Source organism: Stenella coeruleoalba, assembly GCF_951394435.1.
Source record: "Stenella coeruleoalba genome assembly, chromosome: 16".
Lineage (NCBI taxonomy): Eukaryota > Metazoa > Chordata > Mammalia > Artiodactyla > Delphinidae > Stenella > Stenella coeruleoalba.
Genome location: NC_137162.1, coordinates 9,001,503 through 9,023,890, shown reverse-complemented (window position 1 = coordinate 9,023,890; position 22,388 = coordinate 9,001,503). Strand labels below are relative to the sequence as shown.

The 22,388-nt window shown below is 40.0% G+C and overlaps 1 protein-coding gene across 5 annotated transcripts in view; it reads left to right on the top strand.

Annotated features, from left to right (window-relative positions):
- ACADSB (acyl-CoA dehydrogenase short/branched chain) overlaps nucleotides 1-22,147 on the top strand; it is a 46,024-nt gene extending 23,877 nt beyond the window's left edge. Inside the window, exons 2-12 of one of the 5 annotated variants that reach the window (XR_013824193.1) lie at nucleotides 1,742-1,901; nucleotides 2,116-2,216; nucleotides 4,705-4,911; nucleotides 5,463-5,633; nucleotides 6,703-6,828; nucleotides 8,016-8,108; nucleotides 11,438-11,527; nucleotides 12,448-12,585; nucleotides 14,851-14,950; nucleotides 15,667-17,064; nucleotides 22,075-22,147. Coding sequence is in view for 3 of the 5 variants with exons in the window: in XM_079899339.1 (XP_079755465.1) it covers nucleotides 1,742-1,901; nucleotides 2,116-2,216; nucleotides 4,705-4,911; nucleotides 5,463-5,633; nucleotides 6,703-6,828; nucleotides 8,016-8,108; nucleotides 11,438-11,527; nucleotides 12,448-12,585; nucleotides 14,851-14,950; nucleotides 15,667-15,737 (1,257 nt within the window). In the remaining 2 variants the exon portion in view is untranslated. Of the gene's footprint in view, nucleotides 1-1,741; nucleotides 1,902-2,115; nucleotides 2,217-4,704; nucleotides 4,912-5,462; nucleotides 5,634-6,702; nucleotides 6,829-8,015; nucleotides 8,109-11,437; nucleotides 11,528-12,447; nucleotides 12,586-14,850; nucleotides 14,951-15,666; nucleotides 20,770-22,074 lie in introns of those variants that run through there. The other 4 variants (XR_013824194.1, XM_079899340.1, XM_079899339.1 and 1 more) reach the window with 4 other exon arrangements.
- The last annotated feature ends 241 nt before the right edge of the window (nucleotides 22,148-22,388 follow it).

The window sequence follows — 22,388 nt, the reverse complement described above, 5'->3', positions numbered from 1 at the left end:
AAGCTGGTGAACTTCATCCCTACATGTGCTCTTAGGCATTTGACAGATGCTCAGTGTATTCTGGGGTTTTTTTTGGTGAATGAAAGGAAAACACCAGTTTTTAAAACAGCTTTATTGATATATAATTTACAGAGCAATATAATTCACTATTTTTAAGAGTATAATACAGTAGTTTTCAGTAAATATACAGAGGTGTGCAACCATCACCACAATCCAGTTTTGGAACATGTCCATCACCCCAGAAAGATCATTGTGCCCTTTTGCAGTCACTCTTCATTCTTACCCTGAGCTCCAGGCAACCACCACTCTACTTTGTGTCTCTATGGATTTGCCTGTTCCGGAAATTTCTTAGAAATAGACTCATATGATATTTAGTGGCTGGTTTCTTTCACTTGGCATGTTTTTGTTTTGTTTTATGTTCAGGGAAAGACTAATTCCTCATTTGTTTCCCCTGTACTAAAATTCTACAGAATAATATTGGGAAGGTATAACAAGCATTCGAAATTGAATGGTCTCTTTTTCTCAACAAAATTGTAGCAAATCCTTTGCTGACTTGAAGGATTTGGGGCCCTGCAACAGGGGGACACACTAATGGCAGGAAGAGCTAACCTTGCAGTTTAACTAAGTTACAACCATGACTCCTGTTATGACCACCACGACTGTGTTCTTAGGGATCAGAGTAGAATTAGTCGTTTCCGTTTGCTGAGCCCTTATTGTACGGTGGGTCCCACACTAAACCCTTGTTGAGGATTGCTTCATTAATTGCTTTATTAATACAAAACTTTCCAAGGAAGGGAACTAAGACTGAGAGATTTTAACTGAGAGGTTAAAAACCACTTGCCCAAGATCACATAGTAAATATCAGACTGAAACTGGTTCTTTCAGGCTCCAGAACCCATTTTCTTCTTAACCCATATGCTCTCTTACTAATGAGAAGCTGAAAAAACAAAACTGGCCATGGAAACCAAAAAACCACAGCTGCCTGCAGCCAGGCATGGTGGGCTGGGGTGCTCTGCTCCCTCAGTTGCCCCTGTGCCCTCACTCATTCCTGCCCCACGAGAGAATTCTCTTCACAGTGGGCAGTCAGTACTCTTAGAAGTCCGGTTTCCCTTATCCAAGAAGTTAGAGAAGTATGACATTTTAAGAATGAGTTCCACCCCTAAAGTTCTGTTTCCTTGAAGGTAGAAGTTAATTATCTGGGAAATGTGTTTATTCAGAACAGCTCATTGCCAGATAAAGGAGATATATGTTAACAAACCAATTTGCGATTTTGGTTACAAGACGGTGAATCTTAAAATAATGTGCCAGGTTAATCTCCCTTATTATTATGATTTTTTATAAATTTATTTTATTTATTTATTTTTGGCCACATTGGGTCCTTGCTGCAGTGCGCGGGCTTCTCATTGCAGTGGCTTCTCTTGTTACAGAGCGTGAGCTCTAGGGCGTGCGGGCTTCAGTAGTTGTGGCTCACGGGAAGAGCGCAGGCTCAGTAGTTGTGGCACATGGGCTCAGTTGCTTCACGGCCTGTGGGATCTTCCCAGACCAGGGCTCAAACCCATGTCCCCTGCATTGCAGGTGGGTTCTTAACCACCACGCCACCAGGGAAGTCCCAATCTCCCTTATTTTGCTGAAAGAAGTTATAAGAATGGGTTATAAAGTTATTCCCAAAGAAACTGATGTTCCAGTACTTTTCTTCCCTTTTGTGTGTGTGTTCCTTATTCAATGGGGACTGTTCCTACAGCTAAGAAGAAACTTCCCAATTTGCCTGTCTTCCTGGAAAAATCCTCCTCATGTCCTAAAATCTTCCCAGTCAGAAGCTGGACTCAAAACAACAAATAAGGCACAACCCTATGCCCCTCTGCAAACATTTACAGATGAGGAGATGATGATAAAGAGCGCAGGTGAGTGAACGTGTCAATTTCACCACAGTATTCCTCTGGTCATTACTTGGGCCTACAATGTGAGATCACATGACATGTGACATGATTGGGAGAGGTATTCATCTAAGTTTGTGAATGGAATTTTTGACATTAATTAAAAAAATTTTTTTGAAAACAGTAATACATGTCATATTAATAAAATAAAGACTTAGCAGTATTTTTTTTTTCCCTACAGTTAAAAAATTTGCCCAGGAACAGATTGCTCCTTTGGTTTCAAAAATGGATGAAAATTCAAAAATGGAAAAATCAGTAATACGAGGATTATTTCAACAAGGGGTATATAATTAATGATTCTTCCAATTTCAAACTTCCATAAATACCTTCCAGTGTTAAAATGTATGCATACTTTTAAATTTAGGAATTGCAATGATAGCATAATTTCCTCATCAGAATTATCTGGGATCGCTTTTAGATTGAGATCCTAGTTAAAAAATTTTAATTGAATTAACATTTTAAATTAGAAATACTGTGCTTTTTAAGTAAAAGGCTAGAAGCAAGAGCGATTTCTTTAGGCCAGAGGTATTCAACCAGGGGCTGTTTTTGTCCCCCAGAGGACATTTGGCAATGTCTGGAGACACTGGCTGTCACAGCTGGGTGTGCTGCTGGCATCTAGTGAGATAGAGGCTGGAGATGCTGCTAAATATCCCACAGTACACAGGACAGCCTGCCAGGACCGAACTATCCAGCTTAGTAATGCCAGGATTAAGAAACCCTACTTTAAACTTCATACCAGCACATCTACCTGAATCCCTATGTTTGTGGAAAACTTAAAAACAAGAGGTGATATCTGAATTCCGCATTAACCAAGGCAGCCGATTTCTAAGGGAGAGGTTATCAGCACGGGAGCCCCAAGGAGAACATTTCAGAGCCACTGCACTCTTCATCTCTCCCTTCTCTATAGGTGTGAAGATTTTGTATTTGGAATACCGAGGCTATCCCAGAACTAATAGCTCCTACCCAAAGCCATTGGCTTAAATCTTGTCCTGTTATCCTGTTTGAAAATTAGCCTTTTCCACGTAACTTTTATTTCTTTTTTTAATAATTAATTAATTTTTGGCTGCACTGGGTCTTCATTGCTGCGTGTGGGCTTTCTCTAGTTGCGGTGAGTGGGGGCTACTCTTCGTTGTGGTGCACGGGCTTCTCATTGTGGTGGCTTCTCTTACTGTGGAGCGCGGGCTTCAGTAGTTAATGGCTCACGGGCACTGGAGCGCAGCCTCAGTAGTTGTGGCGCACCGGCTTAGTTGCTCTGCGGCATGTGGGATCTTCCTGGACCAGGGCTCGAACCCGTGTCCCTTGCGTTGGCAGGCAGATTCTTAACCACTGCACCACCAGGGAAGGCCCCCTGTTTTATTTCTTACTGTTTAAAAGATACCTTTTTTTTTTTTTTTTTTTTTAACTACCATGTATTGTAGTGATTTTTCCACCTTTCTTTTAGCAATGAAACTTGGGAAAATGGAATCTGATGTGGAGCCACAGTGGGTCAAACGGCATCTGTGAGTCCACTTCTCAGCCAGATTTCATCTTCATTGTTTGCAGAACCTCTAGGCTTCTCTGAGAGGTCTTGAGCAACACTCTCCCGAGGGGCAGCTCTTGCAGACAGGGTCGCACGCAGCGACGAGTTGCCTGCCACCTCCACAGCTGCTCCTGTCTGCATGTCGTACCCCGTGGAGGGTCTGCGTTGCACATCCTGCACCAGCTATTCTCGGCCTCATGTGACTCCTGGCTTCTGTTGTCCCACTTCTATGAAGGTCACCTGCCATAATAACTGACAAATATTTCCAGTGTAGGGGAATTTGGTGACCTTTTTAGAGAAGCAGTGTCTCTGACAGCTGTTAAAGATATGATAGTCCAATATTCTCATCCTGGCTGGCCCCAGTCTTCAGGCACACCCCAATCCTTGGATTCTTCCTCATAGAACATCATTTCTGATTCCCTCAGCCTTTCTATCCTCTCCCATGTTGTTCTAACTTCACATCAGCTAAGTTTCCCATCAGCTTAGAATATAACAGCAACACCCAGGCTGCAGTGCGTGTGACTCTAGAGTGCCTGGAGAGGATAGAAAGAAGCATTGCCCTTTTACCTGTTCACAGCTTTGGGTTTTGAATTATGTGTGCACACATTCTCCTTCTGAAATGAGGACACTTAAAAATGGAGTGTTACGGACGTTTCATGTTCCGGACTTAGGACTGGTTACTGAACAGTCAGGCAGTTACTGGAAAGCCTTGACCAGTATTTGGCCATGTTTACCAGGCACCTGGGCCTTGTCTAGTGTGGTTCTAGGAAACACCACCACATGTGGTCTGCTAACCATCTGGACTTGCTAAAATGGCCCAAAAGAAATGGTCATTCAATTATTATCTCGGCTGAAAGAGTCAAGGTGGGGGGCTGACTCGAAGAGATTACGCTAAATGAAACTAGATATTCCACTGCTCTCTTCAGTTTCTTAATTATATATTTTCTCACTATTCCATTCCAGTATCCTTCAAAGCATTTTACCTCTCTTATTTTTGTTTTTTAGATCCCAAAAGGAAACAAATGATAGTTCTAGCATGTAATTTTATCCTTTGCAAATATATTTAGTTTCTGTTATAGATTTTTTTGTTACTTAGACTGAAAGAGCCATACCAAATTAAAGAAAGATATACATACAGAATTTTAAAATTAAGCTGATGTGGTTACAAATTATTTTTGAACTTGTTCTTACAAGGAATTGTCCAATATAAAAATAGCTTTCTTAATCTATGTTTCCTTATTTTTCCTTTAGTTGATGGGTGTTGAAATTGACACCAAATATGGAGGGACAGGAGCTTCATTTTTTTCCTCTATCCTAGTGATAGAGGAATTAGCCAAAGTTGATGCGTCTGTGGCTCTGGTATGTGACATCCAGAACACGATAATTAACAGGCTAATTGGAAAATACGGAACAGAAGAACAGAAGGCTATCTATTTGCCCAAGCTAGCTACAGAACAAGTGAGTTGAGATGAGTTATTGAAATGGATCTGATCTTTTCTAAATATAGGATATTTTCAGGAGAAAAGCAGCCGCAGTGTTGACTTTTCTATTCAGGACCACAACACAGCACCATTAATAACTCAAGCAACGCTCAATAAATTAATGCTACTAGAAAAATACACTCTGCCTCTCATTTGCCACTTGGAAATGTACGGAATTATCATTGGACAATAAAATTATTTCTTTTTTGGTCCCAATTATATTGTCTAATACCTTTGTTGGTAGTTTCATTTACATTGAGATGTCTTTCTCCTGTAATTATGAAAACCAATTTAATTAAGCTTAACATTGAATATGTGTGCTTAGGTCTTTAAATCTGCCTTAGACAAATAGTGGGGTATAGTTTGGAAAATAATACTGTCAGAATACCATTACTATTTTGATACATACAGGCTTTTAGAAGTAGCTAAAAGTTTGATTTTCAAATGTTTATTTTGCTATAAGTGGGTATTTGTTATGCAAAGTGTAAATATAGGTATTAATTTGGAATTTTTTCTTTGCATGTGTAGATGGGAAGTTTCTGCCTTTCAGAGGCTGGAGCAGGTAGCGATTCATTTGCTTTGAAGACCAAAGCTGATAAAAAGGGAAATTATTATGTCATCAACGGGTCAAAGATGTGGATTAGCAATGCCAAGGATGCCGGGCTCTTCGTGGTGATGGCAAATGTAGACCTTACTCTTGTAAGTTTGAAAACAAAGCTGCTCCCCATTTCCCTCCTAATCTTTTCATTTCTTTTTTCCTACTTCCATTTCGTTTTTAGGACATAGTCTTAAATTCTTCATTCTCCTCAGTACTGAAAAGGTTAAACAACTGACATCTTTTCATCCTCTGGTTTACTAATATCCTAAAATAAATATTACAATTAACATGAATAAACATTAGCTACATGGAGGACGATTTAATTAATCTCCTAAGCTGTTATATAGGAGACTAATCTTAAATTTTGTAGAATTTCAGATTTTCTATTTAATAATGAAGAATTTACCTATTTAATAGTACATTTATTTTTAAAAATGTTTTATTCAGTTGGAAAATAGACATATAGCAAAATGATAAAGATATCTTGTGTATTTTGTCTAGTGTAGCATTTAATTGAATTAAATTTTAAAACTAAAATATGTAATAAAATTAAATTTAAAATGTGGAATTCATCATGTAATACTTTAGTGTCACTTAATAATTTTAATAGCCACAATGGTTTCTGAAAGAGTAAAATAAATAGTAAGGTTCTTGATTTCGAACCTAATGCCCTCCCATACTTCTTGTTTCATAATACACATGTTGCAATTCTGAGTCCATTAGTATTTACTGCTAAAGTCTGTTTTGCTTTGTTTTTTGTTTTTTTTGCTGCACTGGGTCTTTGTCGCTGCATGCGGGCTTTCTCTAGTTGCAGCAAGCGGGGGCTACTGTTTGTTGTGGTGAGTGGGCTTCTCATTGCGGTGGCTTCTCTTGTTGCGGAGCCTGGGCTCTAGGCATGTGGGCTTCAGTAGTTGCAGCACGCGGGCTCAGTAGTTGCGGCTCATGGGCTGTAGAGCGTGGGCTCGGTAGTTGTGGTGTATGGGCTTAGTTGCTCTGTGGCATGTGGGATCTTCCCAGACCAGGGCTCGAACCCATGTCCCCTGCATTGACAGGCGGATTCTTAAGCACTGGACTACCAGGGAAGTCCCTCGTTTTCTGTTTACTTTGAACTCTGGAAACAAGGGATCTTATCAGTCAAAGTGATTATAGCATTTTAAATCTTCATTTCAGGGGTATAAAGGAATTACCTGCTTCTTGGTAGATCGTGATACTGAGGGCCTTCATATAGGGAAACCAGAGAATAAAATGGGAATCAGAGCTTCTTCTACCTGCCCATTAACGTTTGAAAATGTCAAGGTGGGTATCCTAGATGTGGAATGGCTCTGCCTGGAAGTATAACTGTGCGAGAAAGGCGTCGCACTATTAGGCGTGCATAGGAGAGTACTTTGTAAAACTCTTGAACGATGATCTTAGGTTAGGTTATGACCTAAATGTACTTCCCACGAGAGTTTAGGCCAGAGGTGGAAACCTGTCTGCCCAGCAGCTGGCCTCAAGAGGCAGCCCGAGGATTAATCTCATTTATACTTCATAAACCCGGTACTTGCGCATCACACATAGCTTCCGAGGAGTGTGGTGTCGGCCCAGCAAGGCCACAAGATGGGGGTGTTGCTCAGTGAGAGTGGAAAACAGCCAGGCAGCGCCCACAGTTTAGAGTTGAGTCTTAAAAAAAACGAGGACAAGATAACTAGAATGCTGTGCTTTAGAACTTTACATAGGTCGGGCAGGATGTGACCTTTTGGCTCACTGGGGATTGTGTGTGTGTCTATGGGGTGTCCTTATGGATGGCGTGTGAGCCTCACTACTGCACCCCAACTGTCTTTCTTCTCCTAATTTCCCTTTTCTTTCTCCGTTCTGCCCACTCTCTCTCCTAACTGCCCATATTAAGAAGCTAAGTGCATTTTCTAAAATTACCTGGTCTAGATCTTTTTTCAAGTAAACGGTTGAATAGTTTTATGTATTTCTTCTCTCCTCCTTTCTGTTTGGTACACATGCCTGTGTACACACACACACACACACACACACACACACACACATATACACATAAGCACACGGCCCTCAGCTGATTTTGGTTGTGATAATAGTCTCAACAGAAGAAATGTTTCTACCCTTATATGTTTTCTGCTATTCCTAATATTTTACCTTACATTGTAGCATACAGATAAGAGTTCGGGGAAAATTGTTACTCATTTATGATATTGATTAATTGTATGAGGTTTCATTTTTCTAGATTCACCGAACGTCTCTGCTGGGCTCTGGAGGATGCAATAGTGAACAGCACGGACTTGAGTCCTATCCTTCTGAGAGCATGTGGGAGACAGTTTAGAGGGAGACAGAGACATAGCAGATAATTTCCTTGGAGTTTAATAAGTACCATGCTAGAGAATTATCACAGAAATTGGGAGTATATGTGCATTAAAAAATATATTACCAAAATGAATTATGTTAAATTAAATTGAGAAATAACTGCACGTTTTTCTTTTCAGGTTCCAGAAGCCAATATCCTGGGACAAATTGGACATGGCTATAAGTACGCCATCGGGGGTCTTAATGAAAGTAGAATAGGAATTGCTGCACAGGTGAGTCAAATTTTAGTCCTTTAACTTGACTCTTCCACACACAGTCAAAACGTAAAAAGAAAAAATGCAGTGAAACCAATGAGTGTTTGGAAGCTTGTGAACACAAGATGGCACCCTTCCCTTCCATGAGGTAAAAGAGTAGCTTCTGTCTGTGATTTCTTTAAGATTCCACTTTGGTCAATTATATCATGTCCTGAGAACCAAACAACGGCTTAGTGGTAACAGTTTTTCTGCTTTGAGAGCGTTAAAGTATTATCTAATACCTGGATCGATAACTTCTTAAGTACATTATAGATTAAATGTGGTATTTTTTTAAATCAACTTTTCAAAGTATGTGATTCATTCTGAAATTTTTAAAATTAAGAATAAGTAACATTCTATTGTGTAGTAGGAGTCTCTATAGATAATAAAAGATTTGTTGCTTAGTGTTTTGCATGTGAAAATCAGACAATTTTTTTGATATGGCAACAATTAAACAGTTATGTATGATGAAGACTATTCAATTTCTTACCAAATTTGCCCTTATAGCATATTAAATTTTTCTGTTAGGTAATAGCAGTTATTTCCTAGAATCACAAAATGAATAAAGTCTTTGGTTTTATTATGAATTATTTCATTTTTGTAATGTATTTATTTTTAATCAATGAGTATCCAAAATTCAAAAACTTACAGCTTTTAGATTTTGAAGATGTTGCATATATTAGCTCTATGGAGTATTTAAATTGTAATTGTACTCTAGTTTTGTTTTTGTTAATTTGCTAACAAAGTATTCTCAGATCAGAACTTAACCCATGTTTCCCACAAAACTAGATAATCTTTTTAAAGTTTTTCTGTGATTCAACTTCATCAGATATGACATTAAAAACTACAACACTGGATTTCTTTATTCACAGACCTGTAAATAATGTAGATGTCTGGCAGTAAATGCACAGTCTGGGCTTTAGTCTAATTACTCCAAGTTATCTTATAACCGAGTTAAAAGTTAAGGTCAGAAAAAAAGAGAGAGAAAGGTGAGGTCTGGTAGTTATTATTTCTTGGTTAATACTGTGGATGCTTTTTGGAGAAAGAGGCACATGTAACAGTGAACTGGAGGCATCCAACCTCAAGACTCTGTAGTTGTAAAGAATTTAGTTTTTCAGTATTTATAGTGAAAACATTTTACACTGTTTTGGAAAAGCCTGTTTTGATTGACAACTGATAATTACGGTTTTTGTGTCGATATACCATATTGTTGGCATATTGTAAACTTTAGTTATAAGGGTTTAATGACATCATCTTCTCTCATAGCCAAAAGTGCAGTGAATCGCTGTCTCACCCTTAATTTACTTTTGGGGTTTTGTTTTGGTTTGGTTTGGATTTTGTCCTTTAATTTTTAGCGTAATATTCCATTCTCCAGAAAGTTCAAAATAAAAGGCTAAAGGAAAATTTGAATGAACACTAATGAAATATTGATAAGTTTGTGGGCATTTCCCCCAAAAGCTTTAACTATTGATTTTTCTTTTCCTTTTTCTAAAACCTACATGGTTTGGCATAATTAGATAGTGATTTTTTTTATTAGTTATCTATTTTATACATATTAGTATATACATGTCAATCCCAATCTCTCAATTCATCCCACCACCACCCTCCCCTTTCCACCCTTGTTGTCCTTACGTTTGTTCTCTACATACATCTGTGTCTCTGTTTCTGCCTTGCAAACCAGTTCATCGGTACCATTTTTCTAGATTCCACATATATGTGTTAATGTACAATATTTGTTTTTCTCTTTCTGACTTACTTCACTCTGTATGACAGTCTCTAGGTCCGTCCATCTCTCTACAAATGACCCAATTTCGTTCCTTTTTATGGCTGAGTAATATTCCATTGTATATATGTACCACAACTTCTTTATCCATTCGTCTGTCGATGGGCATTTAGGTTGCTTCCATGACCTGGCTATTGTAAGTAGTGCTGCAATGAACATGGGGTGCATGTGTCTTTTTGAATTATGGTTTTCTCTGGGTATATGCCCAGGTGTGGGATTGCTGGGTCATATGGTAATTCTATCTTTAGTTTTCTAAGGAACATCCCTACTGTTCTCCATAGTGGCTGTATCAATTTACATTCCCACCGACAGTGCAAGAGGGTTCCCTTTTCTCCACACCCTCTCCAGCATTTGTTGTTTGTAGATTTTCTGATGATGCCCATTCCAACCAGTGTGAGGTGATCCCTCATTGTAGTTTTGATTTGCATTAGTGATGTTGAGCAGCTTTTCATGTGCCTCTTGGCCATCTGTAATTAGATAGTGATTTAATGGCTACCTAATGTTAGAATTTAGAAACAATTTCTAAGGTTGAGTCATTCAATTGTTACGGAGGTTAGTTTGCAATGAGACAGTCCAGCTAAAACTGTCACCACATCCTGATTAGTTCTTGAAATGTATAAACTGATGTTTTTACCAGCTCCTCTGTGCAGTTATCCTCAGCTCTAGCTGTGCATTAAAACATTAAAGAGTTTTTAGAATGCTGGTGTTTAGGCCACACTCACCACCACCACCCCCATTATTGAGCTCCCCGAGATGATTCTCATGTGCTGCCAGCGTTGAGAAACCCTGCTCTTTTATGTTCTGATGCCCTACCCACCAAAGCTCTTGTTAATCCTGATCATATACAAAAGAAGACCAGAAGTGACCTTGCACATTTGACTTCTAGAAGGACTAGAGGCAGCTACTCTACAGTCTTTGAGGCCAGTCTTTGAGCAAAATTTCTGAGGCTCACTTTGTGCCTGGAGACTCAAGCCTAAGGGAGAAGAATCCCAAAAAGTAACCTAGGTGCATGAGCACAGCCACACCAGGAGATTAACTCCTGGAATCAAATGTGCTCTTCTTCACAGGAAATTACTCACATTTTCTCCCAGGGCTTCCCCAGTGGCGCAGTGGTTGAGAGTCCACCTGCCGAAGCAGGGGACACGGGTTCGTGCCCCGGTCCGGGAAGATCCCACATGCCGCGGAGCGGCTGGGCCCGTGAGCCATGGCCACTGAGCCTGCGCGTCCGGAGCCTGTGCTCCGCAACGGGAGAGGCCACAACAGTGAGAGGCCCGCGTACCGCAAAAAAAAAAAAAAAAAAATTTCTCCCAATTACTAGAACTTAAGTTCTATAAATGCAGTGGATGAAGGTCATTAACATTAGACCTCACCATCTCGGTATCTCTAGTCCTTTCCCTACCCCAACTTTTCAATTTGCCTGTAAAAAGCATTCATAACTTGAATAACTTCATAACTTCATAACTTGAATAATTAAGAGCATAAACTTATAAAAAATAAGAAATTCTGATTTTTTTTTTTTTAACAGATGCTGGGACTGGCTCAAGGATGTTTTGACCACACTATTCCATATATTAAAGAAAGGGAACAATTTGGCAAAAGAATATTTGATTTTCAGGTATATAATTATTACCATCTTTCTACAGTGCTGTGCTCTCCCTCTTCCCATTAATGAAGAGCTTCGTTACAAAGCTGTAAGGGAATCCCCTCGGGGATTTTAATGGGAGAGGCACAGAGAGGAAGGAATAGATCTTGGTGCATATACTTGTGCCTACCTTGACCTTCTCCAAGGGCAGAGCAGTAATCCTTGAGGCCTGGCTATGGCATGATTCAGGATACCTTGGTGAGCAATTGGGAGCTGTCTCCTCACTGCTTCAGAGTTCCAGGGCATGGGGTCTGTAGTCAGACTTCCTGGGTTCAAATCCTGGTTCTTTGTCTTACTATTACTAGCTTTAGTTACCTCACCTCTCCAATCCTCAACTGCCTCATCTGTAAAATAAAGATAACACTTTGTACCGTCTAGGGTGATTCAGAATCAGGTAAATGTTTCAAGTGTTTGACACATTATTAAAAATAAGTCAAAATTTTAAACCTAATTTTGTGATCATTTATTTTTTTAAATCTTGGCAGTTAACAATTACCTGAACTTTGAAATTTTTTAAAGAAGCAATACACGTAGTGGTTTATTATATTATTTATTTATTTATTCATTCATTCACTCATTTATTGTGGCTGCGCGGGGTCTTCGTTGCGGCGCGCCAGCTCAGAAGTTGCGGCATGTGGGATCTTAGTCCCCCGACCAGGGATTGAACCCGGGCCCCCTGCGTTGGGAGCACAGAGTCTTAACCTCTGGACCGCCAGGGAGGTCCCTGTAGTGGTTTATTTTAGATTGCAGATTTTAAACTATTCTTGCGAAATGAATGTGAATTTTTGGACGGGTATATTTTGAATCTGTCAGTGTTCCACATCCAGGCAGGACTTCGACAATGAGCTGTTTTCAGAAATCACAGTTCTCTACCTTGGGCCTGAATGTTACAGGGGCTCCAGCACCAAGTGGCTCACATGGCCACCCAGCTAGAAGCTGCAAGATTACTCACATACAACGCTGCAAGGCTTTTAGAAGCTGGAAGGCCATTCATTAAAGAATCATCTATGGCCAAGTACTATGCATCAGAGGTAAAAGAAAAAAAAATCAGTCTTTTTATTTTTTAAAGATATTTATTTATTAACCTTTTCATTTAGAAATATTGGTTATGCATTTGTTTTTCAAGTAAAATAACATGAACTTTCTAGTTTCTACACCAGAAATGCAAAAACGTAAAGCTGCCATAGGGAGGTGCTTTGATTCTGTGAGGTCTCCATGTTTTCATAGGCTCTTAGATGGAAACCGAGGCACCCAGTTCAGGTAGAAGGCCCACCGTAAATCCCTGGATGAACCTCAGCTGAACGATGGTTGGGACGAAGTGAATGCCCTGGAGATAATGTGAAATAAGAATGCCCAAGAAGGGACTGTCCATGTGTTGATGCTTCTCGCTCATGCATATGCATTCTACATGTAACACACTGGACTTTGGTGGAGACTTAGCCTCATCACTGGGCTGCTCTCTCCCAGCTTCGGCAGTACGTCTTAGTCATTCCCTGGCTTCAAATATTTATTTAACATCTTCAGCCCCCAGATTTAATCTTCTGCCTCAGCCTCCCTTCTGAGTTCCAGACTAATAGATCCCGCTTCTGCTTTACCTACCCACCTCCCCCCGACCCCAGTCGCAAACCTGAGTCTGCTTGACACCCTCCTTTCCCTCATCCCCCAGTTGAATCCATCCTCAGTTTTGAGGATTCAACCCCCTAAATATTTCTTTCTTTTTTTTTTTTTTTTTGCGGTACACGGGCCTCTCACTGTTGTGGCCTCTCCTGTTGTGGAGCCGGACGTGCAGGCTCAGTGGCATGGCTCACGGGCCCAGCTGCTCCGTGGCACGTGGGATATTCCCGGACCGGGGCACGAACCCATGTCCCCTGCATCGGCAGGCAGACTGTCAACCACTGCGCCACCAGGGAAGCCCCCTAAATATTTCTTGAATTTGTTTTTCTCTCCCTTCGTACTGCCACCTGTCTAGTCCAAGCTGTGCCGTTTCTTTATCAAACCACTGGACTCACCTTCTAGCCTCTTGTTTTCCCCTGTTGCTTTCTCCCATCCAGTGTCCCTTTTCAAGGTGTCCATGAGGCCATGCCACGCTCCAGCTTTAAACCCTTCAGTGGCTCCTCACAACAAATGGGGCCTTTCTATTTGTTCCTATTGCTACTTTTAACAAATACCAAAAATGTAGTGGCCTAAGACAGTACAGTTCTATTATGTCACAGCTCTGGAGGTGAGACGTCTGAAATGAGTCTCACTGGGATAAAATTAACGTGTCAGCAGAGCTGCCTTTCTGGAGGCTCTAGGGGAGAATCCATTTTCTTTTCTTTTCCAGCTTCTAGAGCCAACTCTGTTTCTTGGACTCACAGCCCCTCCCTCCATCTTCAGAGCCAACAGTGTAGGGTGTTCAGATCTGACTGCTTTCTGTGTCCGTGGTTACATCGTCTTCTCTGCCTCCCTCTTTCCTTTATAAGGACCCTTGGGATTATATGAGACCGGCCCAGATAGTCTGGGATCATCACCCCATCTCAAGGTTCTTAACTTAATCACACCTGCAAGTCTCTATGCCATGTAGGTGATGAACATTTACACTTTCTGGGGATTCTCCTGTGGACATCTTTGGGGGCCAGTACGTTATTCAAACTGCTCACCATCGTGTGCGACCGCCTGCACCCCATTCCCTTTTTACAGGTCACCCCGATCCCAGCCCATTGGTCCTCAGGCCCTTGAGGCTGACAAACCCATTTTCCCCTTGGAGGCTTTCCACGTGTCATTCCTCAGCTTGAAATGTCCCCTAACTCATCCTTTAGTTCTCAGCGAGGCTGTAATTTCCTCACCTATCCTCCATCTAAGTCACGGCAGCTTCCCTAGCAGGCTCTTCTCTTGCCCCATACAGTTTTTCAGTTTCGGTGATTGCTATTCAATCTCTGTCTCTCTGAATGACCAGCAGGACCAAAAGGGCAGTGAGTGACTGGCCACCCCTCACCATTGTGGCTGGCAGAGTGGGTGACATAAGAAGGCCCTTGATTAACATTTGCTGAGTAAATGATACCTGTTGACAAGTATGAGTCTAAACAAATACCCTAATTTTCTTAAGAAAATAAGAGTTTTGTGAACTAATAGGGTATTTTACATAAATGGTATGTATAGAGAATGGGACTAAGGAGAAATGCTAATTTATAAAATGACTTCAATCCTTCCAACTGCCAATAACAGTGAATCCACGTTACTAAGAATATTCTACAAGAGTGTTTGTAATGCATAAGTTATGTGGCTTCAACATGTGATTTGCTGCTGCTTTTTGGTAGATTGCGGGCCTAATAACTGGCAAATGTATCGACTGGATGGGAGGAGTAGGCTACACCAAAAATTACCCCGTGGAAAAATACTTCCGAGATGCGAAGATTGGTAAACAGAGTTTTTACATTTATTTTGTTTTGACTCTGTAGGCTGTTGTATCTGTTTGATTTTTTTAACTACTGGTACGTAGGCAAAGGCAATTTTAATCTCTTCAGTTATTATGTTTATTGGCTCTCCTTTTCTTGTGGCTGGGTTGTTTTCCCCTACTTCTTCCTTCAAAAAAATAGATTTTTATATATATATTTTAAAACATCAAATTTCCTTTTTAAATGCCCCAAGGCCTCTGAAGGCCTTTCAGTGAAACCACAACAAAATCTACTGTCTTAATTTTTCTTTTACTAAAAATGTTAATATTTTCTATTAGTTTAATGCTGTTGCTTGAAGCTCAGTTCTAGTTTTAGACACTAAGTGCCTGCCCAAGCCTGAGCATTCCGCTGCTCCACTGCCAGGGGGGAAAATAGAAACAGCAGTTATGAAAGCTGCCTGTTCCTGAGGAACCATCCAGGCTCGTGTGTTGATAGTTGAGGAACAAAAAACTTCCAGCTGTTTAATACTGATTCTGGAAATCTGTAAACCAAATAGAAAATTGTTATCTCTTAGGCAGAATTACCTTGTCAAATAGTACCATATTCAGGGGACATTGGACAGTATTCCTGGTAAAGTTTTACAGTAAATGCAGAGGTAATGTTTGCAGAGCTGTTTCTTGTATAGACTCTTAACCACATCTCCACTCCTAATTGTTCCTTTTTTCCCCTTTGTTTAAGGTACGATATATGAAGGAACTTCAAATATGCAGCTGAACACCATTGCAAAGCGCATAGATTCAGAATACTGACAGCCACGGGAGTAGGACCCCTCCCTGGTGTCACTGGTGTAAAATTTTAAACTATTGTGCCTTGTTGGGGGCTGCATTGAACGATTTTATTTAGGCCCTTCCCCTTGGATCTGGAGGTAGACCTTTCCTGTCTCCTCTTTCCAATCTGCTTAACTTAGGTGCAGAAAATCATTTTTAAATTTTGGGAAGAAATACATCCATATTTTCTCCAAAACTATTTTTAAAACTCTATGTGCATTATCATTTTAGCTTCAGGGTATATAGAATTTCACTGTATTGGAATTTGGAAAAATAAAGACAATATAAGTATTTCTTGCAGACATGGGTATTTTATATCCCTGTCATTGTGCATCAGTCAGAGAGACGTTTGTGATAGTTGGCAATTCTATAGAAGAAATAAGATTCGATTCTAAGTTGCTAAACTAGGTAGCAACTGATAAAAATTTATTTAGAAAAATCTAAAAGTTTTAGTTCTGAATATCTGAAAATGAGTGGAAAATGGAGGGTATAACTCTGTAGTTTATATAATCAAAGAAAGCATTTCAACAAAGGAAAGCAATATAATTTGCTACTATAATTGACCAGTATGAAAGGTGCATTTCATTATGGTTTCAGTAGATCTTTTTTTTTTTTTTTTTTTTTTTTGCGGTACGTGGGCCTCTCACTGTTGTGTGGCCTCTCCTGTTGCGGAGCACAGGCTCCGGACGCGCAGGCTCAGCGGCCATGGCTCACAGGCCCAGCCGCTCCGCGGCATGTGGGATCTTCCCGGACCAGGGCACGAACCCGTGTCCCCTGCACCGGCAGACGGACTCTCAACCACTGCGCCACCAGGGAAGCCCCAGTAGATCATTTTAAAAACAAGTCTCTACATTAGTTTTCAAGTATGAAATTTAAATAATTTTGTTTAATAATTAGAATATACTCAATATTGTAATATCTATTTTTTTCTGTCTTTAAATTGAATACTGTTTTCTCAAACTTAGTTATTGAGCTTTATCATGAATAGTAATTCAGAAATTATATTTTGGTTCAGTGATTCTCAAGAGGAGATGTCTTGTCCCCATAAAGAAGTGTATTAAAATCTTGTAAGGAATGAGGGATAGAAGGGAGCTGTGGAGTTCAAAAAGCATATTTGGTAATAGAAAAAATGACATTTCTGGGAAGGCAAAAATAAATCTGTTGTTTTACAGTCAAATTATGGAAAGGCAAAGCTCAACATAATAGACGGCTGGCGATGCCATTTCTTCAGTATCAGGGATTCTCAATCAGAGAGACCTTGTAGGGTACAGGTCCTCAGTCCCCTCAGGAGGGAGGAGGACAGTGAAAGGTGAGTGTTTTATATTTTCTGGAAGGGGGCATGGGTTAGAGGTGTTGGAAAATGTTTCAAGGCTCATACAGTTGCTTAAAGTAATCACTGCTGTCAAAAGGGAAGCACTTTAGTACTTTAATGAAAGGATAATGCTTATTAAGAAAACTTGACATTTTCAAAGTAATTTTGCTTTGCGCATTCATGTTCATTGAATTGGGTTAATTTCTATAATGGATACCATAGTTAAATATTCAGAATTGTGTAAATACGATTGAGACAGGAATTACATTAAAATATTAGGAAGAAATACGGACAAATTTAGACCTTAGGTCAAAAGAGAGAAAGTCTACTTGATTTTCAGATAGGGCTGATGGAAGCCAGTCATTCAGTGTTTTAGAACAAAAAGACAGTAATCTGATAAGGAAAGTAGGGGATGGAGGAAATGCCCTAAAGGGGGGCTTGGACATCTTTAATTTCTGTGATTATGCGAGAGAGGTGGGCTTTTCAGGTAACGGAATAGAAGCCAACGGTTAGTAAAAAGAATCCTAGCTTCCTCCTGTAGAGTTACAAACACGTGAAACTACAATAAGCCTCTTTCAGATTAGTAGCATGAGAGAGGCTCCATGTACATCTAGACCTTGAATTTATAGTTCATATTGATACAGTTCTAATTGTGTGTATATTTTTTGTGCAGGTTCACAAATAACAGTTGAAAATTAATTATGTACTGTAATTAATATCTGTACCTGCCTTCTATTACTGAATTGTGTTATTGTGCCGTTTACCAAAGAGGATGTTGTGGGTTGTCCCCATAGTTCTTCCATTATAGCTTCTCTTAATAACCATGACTTTGGGGGTCTTGAGTTTGTGTCTAGTGGAGGACGAGCTTGTTTACCTCCTGAAACCTGTCATTACTGTTCGTTAATTTGAGGATAGGGCTGTCAGGGGCTCAGAAGGAAGAGACTTGAACACAAGCAACAAGTCGTATTTGTGTGGCAGAGCTGGACTCAACCCAACTGCCAAGGTAGTATTGTTAGACGTTTCACTTTACAACACAAAAATAAATTGGTGTCAAAGATTTTAGAATTATGGAAAGCTAAATCTAGAAAGAGTTTAGAGAACCATCCAGCCAACTCTCTCATTTAAGAGTGAAGGATTCATGTAACCCAGAATACTTGCCCAAGGTCATCCAAGGCCAAAGATAAGACAAGGATCCAAATGTACTAGGTCCCAATTCAGTGCTCTTCCTACTGTCTACTGCTGTCTCTGTTCAACAGATTTTGGATTTCATCCTTGTTATGTTTCAATACTCTATTGATTTATTTTAGGTTTAACTGATAAAGAATTAACATTTCAGAAGTGTTAAGATTGATCAGTGTCGTTACTTACATATATCAATCACCTGCCAAACACACTGGCTCTCCTAGGATGTAGCTGGTATGTCAAATGTAAAGATTATTGTGTGTGATCACTTGGTTTTATGATTATGATGTGTTTTAGTAAATGCACTAGTTATATCCTTGCTGATGTATTTTTGCTGATCTTTCATAAAGTGAAACTTCTGTTGTAATGGTACGTATCAGACTGTAATCAGTGTTACAAAATCAGTATTCTATGGAGAATGAAAAAATAAAGCACTAACTGGAGACTTTTGCTACTCTAATAAAGCAAAATTGTTTGTTATACATACAGAAGAAGTAAGAAAATAGTGTAACCTTCCTGCAAGATAGACACAACACCTCTGTTTACCAGGCTGATAGCTTGACTCTCATGTAAACCAATTTTGTTTGTTTTCAGGGAAGAGGTCTTATAATTTAACTTTAAATTCTTGATGCTAAATAAAATTTTACCAGAGGGACTCCCTTTTTTAAAAAACAAAATAAGCCGCTCTTCGATAGAGAGGTCACCTCTTCACAGTATAGCTCTTATCTAGATGATATTTATGCCCATGTTTATAGTAGTACTTCTGGAAATTTTATATCGTTGAACCTTTTACTCAGTAATACGCTATTGTCTAACCTTATAGGAGATTTCAGCCTATCTGTTCCCCATTATTTCCTACATTGTTTTAGAAATCTAGGTGTTAGTCCCTGTTTTCATTGGTCATTCAGTGACCTGTGCCGAGCAGTCATTCAGTGACCTGCGCCGAGCAGGGGCCCAAGGTGCCATGGGCTCCAAGCTGCCATGCAAAGATGAGTAAGACCAGATTCTTATCGAAATGTATTTATGTCAGGTGTCTTTCTTCTGTTCTCATTGGTGTATCTTCACACATAGAAAACCACCAAGGCCAACCTTATGCAAAAGTATTTCTTTAGATCTGTTAGAATGATAAAAATAGCGCTAAGCTCTCTTGAGCTCTTATCATGTGCCAGCCATTATTCTATGCTCTTGACACATAGTAACTCACAGCCCTATAGAGTAGGTGCTCTTGTTAGCCTATTGTAAAGGCAAGGAGACTGAGGCATGAAGAGGGAAATGAATGGCTTATTGATACATGACAGAAGTGATTCAAACTTGGGCAGTCTGGCTGATGAAGGCCCTCCCAGATTCATTCCTTTGGGTCTTTAAGGTTTGTTAATTTTCAGGAGTCTTCTGGTAAAATGCCACTGCCAACTAGCCCTTTATTAGCTAATAATTCTTCAGGATTGTTTCAGATCTTTTAAAGCAGAGAAGCTAGCTGAGAACATGGCCTGTAAAAGAAATAAATAGATGTGGTGGGATCATCTGTGTTCTCAGAGAAAGAATGGGAGAGTAGGTGGATAGGGCAGTAGGAAGATGCAGTAGAGCAGGGGTCCCCAACCCCTGGGCCATGGACTGATACCGGTCCTTGGTCTGTTAGGAACAGGGCCGCACAGCCGGGGGGGGAAAGGCAGGTGAGTGAGCAAAGCTTCATCTGTATTTATAGCCACTCCCCATTGCTCACACTACCGCCTGAGCTCCACCTCCTGTCAGTATTATGGTGAGTTGTATAATTGTTTCATTATATATTACAATGTAATAATAGAAATAAAGTGCACAGTAAATGTAATGCACTCGAATCATCCTGAAACCATGCCCCTACCCCACGTCCGTGGAAAAACTGTCTTCCACAAAACCAGTCCCTGGTGCCAAAAAGGCTGGGGACCACTGCAGTAGAGGGATGAGAAAAGTACTGAAAAGGGAATTACGGAAATACCCCCCCACCAAAAAAAAATCATCTCCATCACAGCCATCAAAAAGCCACCCTGAGGTAGGAAGAAAGACAAGCAGGATGCAGATCTGAGTGGGTGTGGCTGTAGGATGTTTGACTTGCCATCACTTGTATGGATAGCTCACATTATACAGGGGAAAAAACCTAACTTTACAAAACTTTTTTTTTTTCCAAAGAAATCGTGGGAAGTGTAAAACAAAATAAGGCAGGAATATAGTCAAACATAGTAGGACTTATAGGTATAAATGGGTTAAACTCACCTGTTCGAAATAAAAGATGTCAAGATGGCACAAAAGGAAAATTTAAATCCCAGCTACATAACATTAGAAACACCTAAAAAAAGCAGCACAGGAAAGTTGAGATAAAGAGAAGGAAAAAGACCATACAAATGCTACTAAAAGGAAAGCAGGAACAGCAATCAAAACTGAATTAGGGGCTTCCCTGGTGGCGCAGTGGTTAAGAATCCGCCTGCCAATGCAGGGAACACATTGCCACGGAGCAACTAAGCCTGTGTGCTGCACCTACTGAGCCTGCACTCTAGAGTCCATGAGCCACAACTACTGAGCCTGTGAGCCACAACTACTGAAGCCCGCGTGCCTAGAGCCCATGCTCCGCAACAAGAGAAACCACTGCAATGAGAAGCCCGTGCACCACAATGAAGAGTAGCCCCCGCTCGCCGCAACTAGAGAAAGCCAGGACGCAGCAATGAAGACCCAACGCAGCCAAAAATAAATAATTTATTTTTTTTTAAAAAGCTGAATTAAAGGCAAAAATAATTTTAAAGGACAAAAAAAGGATATCTCATAATAAAACAGGAAGACTTCACCAAGAAGTTCCAATAATCATGAAGTTTATGTCTCTAACAACATGGTTAGGAACTATATACAACAAAACAAAAAATAAAAATACAGTGAAAACATTGACAAAGCCATAATCACAGCCTCTGACTTAGAAATCAACAAGTCAAGTAGGAAATGGTAAGAACAGATAGAGAGGGATTGGGTAGCATAATTAACAAGTTTGATAGAGAGAGAGAGAGAGAGAGAGAGAGAGAGAGAGAGAAAACTTTTTCTTTTCAAATGCAAATGAATTGTCTAATCTAGAATTTTGCCACAAAGGAAACTTCTACAAACTCCAAAAAGACAGACTTACAGGCAACATTCACTGTACACCGTGAGAAGTAAATAACCAAAATATAGGATGCAAAAAAACTCATCATAACTTTAACCTTGGTTAATTAGAAAATAAAGATATAAATTACAAATTGTCAATAAAAGTATGGGAAACTGAGCTGTTTTAGTCAGTGCTTCTGGGAGGATGGACAAGAAGGCATGTCAGGGACCTTAAGGACAGCATAGTTTGTAGTAGTGAAAAATTAGAAATGGCTAGGTAGGAGAATATATAAATCATGGACATACACACTACGCAATCCTGTGCAGCAGTTTAAAAGAATAAGACCCATGTTCTGAGGTTAAATCATCACCAGCTTATATTGTTTAAGAAAATAACAAATCACATAAGATTTGTGGAGAACAGTACAAATCTATATATTTCTGTAAGTCCAAGCATGTATATAAATTCTTAGAATAAACTGGGAAAATACAGTCACCACACTGAGGGCTGCGCGGGGAGTGGGGGCCAAGAAGACGGCATGAGAGTCGTTGGCATCATCTAGATTGTTTGAATTTTTATAATTTCATAATATTGTGCAATTGTAATAAAGTAAATATAATCTTGTGTAATTGAAAATAAATTAAAGCTGTGTATAGGGTTATGGAAAATTTTCACTCTTGTGCATCAATTCCCCTTTAACCAACTTTTCTGCTTTTCTCAAATAGCCACAGCCACGTAGGCAGCTACATTCGGCCACACGGGAGACAAAGACTGACACAGAGAGGACAGAAAAGGGGGCTGACACCTAAGCCCTTGAAGGTTTGACCTCTGTGGGTAAATAGCACTGACCACGTTGAAAGACCCTCCCACGAAAAGCAGTGTGTGTCTTGCTTTGCTGAGCGGGGACTTCCCCGGGTTGGGTTGGGTTGGGCGCATACTCGGGTATGAACTGGACCGTCTGCACTGGCCCTGGGATTAGCATCTTGTCTTTAGTTGTAATTTGATTTTATGTGATTCAATCTGAGGTATTGAAACATAA